Source organism: Crocuta crocuta, unplaced genomic scaffold (genome assembly GCF_008692635.1).
Source record: "Crocuta crocuta isolate KB4526 unplaced genomic scaffold, BGI_CrCroc_1.0 scaffold978, whole genome shotgun sequence".
In the NCBI taxonomy this organism is placed as follows: Eukaryota; Metazoa; Chordata; class Mammalia; order Carnivora; family Hyaenidae; genus Crocuta; species Crocuta crocuta.
Window position 1 is genome coordinate 90,529 of NW_027530876.1, and position 7,508 is coordinate 98,036.

At 53.8% G+C, this 7,508-nt stretch overlaps 1 protein-coding gene across 1 annotated transcript in view; it reads left to right on the top strand.

The window, feature by feature from the left end:
• Positions 1-5,730, top strand: part of ZFP92 (ZFP92 zinc finger protein) — a 6,354-nt gene extending 624 nt beyond the window's left edge. Inside the window, exons 3-7 of the mRNA XM_077769600.1 lie at positions 633-737; positions 1,112-1,206; positions 1,267-2,307; positions 3,515-3,620; positions 5,588-5,730. Coding sequence (XP_077625726.1) covers positions 633-737; positions 1,112-1,206; positions 1,267-2,307; positions 3,515-3,620; positions 5,588-5,730 — 1,490 coding nt within the window. The remainder of the gene's footprint in view (positions 1-632; positions 738-1,111; positions 1,207-1,266; positions 2,308-3,514; positions 3,621-5,587) is intronic.
• Positions 5,731-7,508: the final 1,778 nt, after the last annotated feature.

Genomic DNA, 7,508 nt, shown 5'->3' on the forward strand with positions numbered 1-7,508 from the left:
GGGCCCCCATTATAGTTCTTTTGCATATAAAGTCATGAGTTAACTAGACCTCTTCTATCCAAAAGATGGATGCACGTTATCCTTGAATATTTATATGCACTATTTGAGACTTCATTAATTTTGATCAAGGTTGCAGTCATTTCATGCTACGGGGTTTAGCACCTTCTGTTCTTTGTGCCAAGCCAGGAGAAGAGGCCCAGGAAAAGATGTGTATTTGGTTTTCCAGCCTGAATAAGTCCAGAAAGGAGCNTGAAAATCTATAATCTAACCACACACAGGGAGACTAGTTTCTTCCCCTTGGCTCTTTCTGGCCCTCACTGGGCAGTTCCAGGGCTCACAGGGGAGTTCTGGAATTGTCAGTTGATGCCACATGTCGCACCAGCCTCCTGACCTCCCTACAGGCCAAAAAGTAACACTGTTATCTTGCTGGCCCCAGTCACCACCTACCTGAGGCTCCCTGTGCCCACCTGGCCCCTGTACATCCAAAGTCCTTTGCTTCCTTAAAGGGACTCTGCCCTTTATCCGGACCCTCCCAGTGGCACTGCCTAGAGAGTTCTTTGTTCTCGGTTCTTGAAGATACTGAGGCTGGGCTGAGTTCAGGCGTGACTGATCTGCTTCATTTTCACGGACAGGACTTGTAGCCTCCAAGCCTCACCTGGTCTCCTGGCTGGAACAAGGGGAGGGGTCCCAGGCAGCAGACTTCCACAGGAGAAGGGCTGCCGCGGGGCTGCAGACAGGTGAGTGAGGGCCACCTGGCCGGCTCGGCTGGCCTCTTCAGCAAGAGCAGCAGCCGGAAGGGGGCAGTGCGGCCACCACGGGTGGGATATTCCCATTTGTGGCAGACGTTACTCTCACAAGGAGTCCCCCGTGGAGGCGCCAGATGAAGGGAGCGCCCCCTGCTGTGTCACACCAGTTCCAGTACTTCCAGCTCATTCGCACCGTTTCCCCTCTTGCCCTCCTATCTGCTGATGGTCATCTGGCCTCCTCCCCCACGTCCTGGTCTCCTGATTCATTCCTTCTCGGCTTTGGTGTGAGGGCAAGGAGGCACAACAGACCCTAAATAGAGCTCCAGGGAGAGGGTGACACTGGTTGGAGTTCTCTGTCTTTACAGGTGACAGGATAAAGAACGGGGCGTCGATTTCAAAGCAGAATCACTGCGTCAAAGAGCTCACAAGGACTGATCTTCAGGCGGGTGACAAGAGCCAGGTAGCCGGGCTGCGAGGGGAAACACTTGATCGCACAGGGCAACATGCTTATTCCCCACAGACAGGTTCCAGCAGGGGTGACCATCCCAGGGAGAGAGGTCAAAGCGGCTCCTCGGGTGAGGGAAGAGAGCTGAGGCAGAGAAGTAACGACAGCGGTAGGCAGGATTCTGGTCTGAGGCCGCAGTGTTCCACGGGCACTGAGAAGCGGTACCTGTGTCAGCAGTGTGGGAAATCCTTCAGTCGCAGCTCCAACCTCATCAAGCACCGGGTCATCCACAGTGGCGAGAAGCCCTACGAGTGCTCCGAGTGTGGGAAACTCTTCCGGCGCAGCTTCGCGCTCCTGGAGCACCAGCGCATCCACAGCGGCGAAAAGCCCTACGTGTGCGGCGAGTGCGGCAAGACCTTTACGCGCAGCTCCAACCTCATCAAGCACCAAATTATCCACAGCGGCGAGAGGCCCTACAAGTGCTCGGAGTGTGGGAAACTCTTCCGGCGCCGCTTCGCGCTCCTGGAGCACCAGCGCATCCACAGCGGCGAGCGGCCCTACGCGTGTGGCCAGTGCGGCAAGGCCTTCAGCAGGAGCTCCAACCTCATCGAGCACCAGCGCACCCACAGCGGCGAGAAGCCCTACGCTTGCGGCCAGTGTCTGAAGGCCTTCAAGGGCGTGTCCCAGCTCATTCACCACCAGCGCGTCCACAGCGGGGAGAAGCCATTCGCGTGCAAAGAGTGCGGGAAGGCGTTCCGGGGCCGCTCGGGCCTCAGCCAGCACCGCCGGGCGCACAGCGGCGAGAAGCCCTACGAGTGCAGCGAGTGCGGGAAGGCCTTCAGCCGGCGCTCCAACCTCTTCAAGCACCAGGCGACTCACGGCGGCGGCGAGGAGAGGCCCTGCGGGTGNTGCAGCATCGGTGCACCCACGGCGGCCAGAAGCCTCGTGCGTGCGACCAGCGCGGCCAAGCCTGTGAGGGGAAAGTGCGGCTCAGCCACCTCCGCAGAACCCGTGCTGGAGGGAAGTCCTCGGCGAGGGGTGACGGGGAAAAGGCGCCGGCCTCTTTGCGCACGAGGTCGAGAGAGTCCGGGGACACGGCGAACGCGCAGCCTGCCGGTGCGCCTCTGGGAGAGGGCCCGCTCTAAAGCGTGGGGCTTCTCGCTCCCCTCCCTTTGGTCGCTGATGACGCGACCGAAGCACAGAGACCTCAGAGCAGACCCATTCTGTGCTGGAACTGCCCAGACCGCCCCTACCCCACGCGGGTCAGCGCCGCGCCCGCGAACAGGACCCTGTCCTGGGCGCCACCGCCTCCAGTGAGGGGCGAGTGGTCTCTTTCCTGTCGTGGGACCATTTGCTTTGCCCCAAGACTTCTTGGTGTTTCCAGGTAGAAGCACTAAAAGCACTTTAATCCTTTCAGAGATCATCGGTGGAGGGGACATGAGGGAATTCTGCAACTAGACTGTGGCCCAACCATGACATCACCTCAAATTCATCAAGAAACAATCTGAAAATGGACTTAGGTGAACACATTCGTGGGCTGCTCGTGCCCAGAGGTCCAGCTGCAGGAAGCAACGTCTCCTCGCTGAGCCTGCTGCTCCATGGGAAGAAACAGGACACCATGCCATCTCCGTCCAGGAGCAGCACCCAGGTCCCGTCTTCTGGAAGCCCTGAGGCAGGGCAGGGGAGTGGGGGGACACTCCAGTCCCTTGCAGGAGCAGGCTCTGGGGAGGATCCCGCACCAGCTGCCCTGCTACCATCCTGCCCTCCTGCCCAGGCCCCCAGGCTCACCCTACTCACTGCCGTCTGCCCCCCCACACCCCTGCAGCAGAGGCCACCCCTCTGGCCTCTCAGACCCTCCTCCCCACCCTCAGTGCCTAAAACTTCACGCTTAGCTGTTCTCCCTCAAGCAGCCACCTCTTATGGCTGGTGCCGATCAGGAAGCAAACGAGATGGGTTCAGAATTTGCACAGTAATGACTCTCTCATTGGACTTTTTGTATGACATTTCCTATAATATTGCAGGTTCAGTTGCTTTGAATATTTTTGCATTGAGGAGTAATGTAAACTAGAGATTTTTGCCATATGAGGATGTTGGTGAATCGCTCCTTAAATGAGAATCTCATCAACTCTCTGCGAAGACCTCAGGCAGGAGAAACAAGCACCGATTGGTGTGGTGGCGAGCCTGGCCACTCATCTCCCTCCTCCCCCTTAGCTCCACAGAGACAGGGTGGCCCCTTCACATGGCACTTTACTGCAGCCTCCTGCTGGCCAGGGGGTGGTGGCTGCTGGCAGGCTCTGCCCTATTCTGTCCGTATTGTCCCCAGAGCCCGGCTCAGGACCTCAGCCCCTGGGTGCTCTCAGCCCAGCATCCTGGTTGGCTTGCCACCTCCTTGCAGCCTTCTTCACTGCCAGGACCTCTGGCGGGCACTGGTGGGTGTGCTGGACGCCCCCCATGGGCCTTGGAGGATCGTGTGCACCTTCCCTGCCACACAGCGGGAGGCTCAAAGCGCCCTCAGGAGAGTGTAGGGAAGACCTGAAAATACAGGATCCCTTCCGAGCATGCTTCTTGGAGCTCTAATCACTAGGACAACTCCAGAAGTAAGAGATACAGGTAGACACACATTGATAGCTATATTAAAATGATTAAAATGATTTTTAGACACTTATGACTTATGGAAAGTTCTAGAGTTCTTGTAACTTGCTTTTATCTCAGAGTCCATTTCACGGGGTCTCTAGTCCCTTGTCCTTTGGTTGCCTTCTGCTCTTTGTGTCACATGTTTGCTGGCACTTCAGAAACATGAAGTATTAGGGACACTGTCTTTGAAGTCCAAGGACAGGGCATTGGGAAGTATGTGCTTTTATGAGGCGCACACAATCTTTGCCGGGGCTGGGGTGGATTCAGGAAACCAATCCCAGTGCAGAACAAGAGACAGTGGCAGGAGGCCATGCACTTGAACTCTAGTCTCATTTGGTTCAACCATGGCCTGAGCGGCACTGGGACGACAACTGCCACATGGTGGGAACTAGAAAGAGATCACATTCATAGGCTCTGATGTCTGTTTCCATCACTGTAGTAAGTGAGCAATATCAGCTGCTGCAGGCCAGTCAGTAACCAGCTTCACTAAAGAAGAGTTCTAGCCCCCAGTGGAATGCCCTCCCATTGGTTGTACTGGATACGCCACCTTGATTTTCAGCATCAACTCCTTTTGTCGCCTTGGGATCCGTTCCCAAAGACGGCTAGATGCAGGGGGCTGATGCACAGGTGTTTTCAGCAGAAAGTGGATTTGCTGGGAGAGATGCTGGACACTTGTGCTCTGGTTTGGAAGTGTCCTGAAAGGCTCCAGGATCCTCAAATGCTTACCCAGATAAATGACCTTTAAGACAGCAACGCATCTTTTCGTCGGTTCTGTCTATAACCATGAGATTTTCACTGTGGTGCAATCGTTAGTATCCCTTCCGTGCCATGTGGTGATCAGGTGCAACGTGAACTGAACAGGTATTGCATGGAATGAAAGTCCGAGTGTCCAGAGCGGATGCTTGCCTTTTTCCTTCTAACGTGCTCTGGAATTGGGCTCCCACACTCTGTGTGGGGACAGCGTTGACGGCCCACGCTTGCTTTCCGGGGAACAACTGGACATAAAAGCTTTCCAGCATCCTTCCCCAAGAACTACCCTGGACGCCGGTCCCTTTGCACTTCTCGACCAGTCTGCTTCAGAGGTGGCCCTGTAAGACACTGTCAGCGCATAGTGCATCTTCCCTTTAGACCATTTGCCCTGGGAAATTGGCAGACTTGTGAAGAGCTGTTTAAATGCTGTGGCAGTGCCTCCATGTAACTGGTAAATTGCCCTGACTACATTCATTTACTTTGGGTGCAAACAAATGAAGGTCTAAGAGTACTGGCCTTAAAAGCAGCCCTCTCGTGGTGTAAAGTAACCACGTGGCGGCTGGACTAAAGGTCCCAGGAAAGACTCTAAGTGTGGAATTGTGGGGAAAAGCCAAGACACTGTTTAGGCGAAGGTAAGACAGAAACCCTGGGGAGCGAGACGCATGGGAATCAAGGGCAGCCACCCCAGGCCGGTGGGACACCGTGACTCAGGGACCAGGAAGGGCAGAGAAGCGCACCAGTCCCCTGAGAGACACAGCTGTGTCTTCCCTCCAGTTGCATCTGCAGGCAACATGGCAGCACCCACACTCACTCAAGCGGGTGCCCTGTCCAGCCCCATGGCGGCTTGTAGAGAGGGAGGCTCCACCTTCACCCTCCCGTGGTTTGCTCTGTGCAGGGACGCCAGGGTGAACACCTGTCTGTACTGTAGGCCTGGAAGCCCCTTCCCCTGGTCCTGTGATCTCTCCATCTCCCTCTTCCCCCAGCTCTTTCCTCTGTCCTTTATCTCTGATAGCCGCTGAACCACCACATCCGGTCCGCTCTCAGTCGCGTTGCCCCAGCTGTGCCTGCCTGAGTGCAGCCGTGTTTGAGTGCGGGGGCGGCCCGTGCGATTGTCACCCAGCTGACAGCAGCATCCATGTGTGGGGCTTTACGTAGGCCTGGGAACATTGCTCTTTGCAAACACGGACCGTGTCTGGAACCTTGCTCAGATTGCCTGCAAGACTCGCTCTGCCTTGCGAAGCTGACAGGTGCTCCAGACACAGAGGTGAAAGCTGTGTTCCCGGGGACTTGCAGGGCTGTAATCCCAGATTTGCCCCCAAGGGAGAAGAAAAACTGGCCCGGGAAGGGGGCTTTCAAGATTCTGTTGCCATTGTCGCCAAACACCCTTAGCTTCTAAATGTTTGGTTTACTCTGTGAACCTTTCAGGATGGGCCCGGACCTCCACTCATTTCCTCAGCCGGAGGAGCACAGCTGTGGATGCTAAGGGTATGTCTTGTTATGCAGCAGAGATGACAAGTGGCGTCTTGAGGCCAGAGCAAGAGCAAGGAGTAGGGTTGCTGTTGGCACAGGAAGGAGAGGCCGAGGGATTTCAGGCAGCCCGTGGTGTGGTCAGGAACCCTCGGAGGGAAGAGGGATTTCTGGAGGACAGTTGCGGGGTAGATGGTCATGAGAAGCAGAATGCAGAAAGCCTGGCATGCCAGATGAAGAACTCTCATCTCTAGCCGCCTCCTGATGAGGAACAATTCTTTTTTAACATGAAAGAATTATTCTCAGATTGAGGAGGGGACGTTAGTGTATATTATAATGGCTAGAGCGCGTGAATTTGATGGATGGCCACCAAATGTACACACTACAGTCAGCCAGATGTTTCTGATGTTCATTAAGTGTGGGCCCATGACGCTTTGACATGAGCACCTCAAATGACATTCTCAGGAATTGCCACCTGCCGTGGGATCACTCGGTTGTTTGCTCTCACACTACTACTGATGTGTCTGTGACTTGGCAACACAGGGCACCTCCAGGATTTGGAGGTCGCCGATGCATCTCTCTTCGATGGCCTTCTGTGGACGTATGATTGTGCATGGACCACAAGACCTGTTGAATGCTGGCTGGTGGACATTTGGGTTACTCCCAGTCCGGGGCCGTGACAAATAAAGCTGCTATGAGCATTTGCGTGCGGTTGTTTGTGTGGACGTGTTTTCATTTCTCTCGGGCATACAGCGAGCAGTGGGGGTGCGCCGCCTTACATCCTCCTCATCGCTTGTCTGTCTTGTTTATTTTAGCCACCCTGGGGGGTGGGGGGGGTGAGATCGTATTTAATCATTGTTTTGATTTGCATTTCCCTGCTGACTAATGATGTCGGGCATCTTTTCATGTCCTTCTGAGCTTTTCATGTCCTTCATATCTTCTTTGGTAAAGGGTCTGTTCAAATCTTTTGCCCATTTTTAATTGATTTGTTTGTCTTATAATTTAGTTGTAAGCGTTCTAGATACAAGTCCTTTGTCAGATATGGTTTGCAAATATTTCCTTCCAGGCTGGGGCTTGTCTTTCTATTTTCATAACGGTGTGTTGTTGATTTTTGTTTTTTNTTTATTTGATGAAGCCCAATTTCTGGATATTTTTAATTTTATAGTTTGCACGGTTAAGAAGTCTCGGCAAAACTCGACTCCCTATGATTTGATCCTCTGTTTTCTTGTAGAAGCTGTATGTTTTTTGCTCCTACATTTAGGACTACATTTAGGACTATAACTATAATTAGGCAATAAAAATTGCCATTTGAGGCAATTTTTGTGTGTGGCCTGAGGTGAATTTGCAATTTATTTCTTGTTTCTATATGGATACTCAATTGAATTGCTTTGACATATTGGTTGAAAATCAATTGGCTGTGTGAAAGTCTACTTCTGGACTCATTGTGGGGCCCCATCAATCGGCTT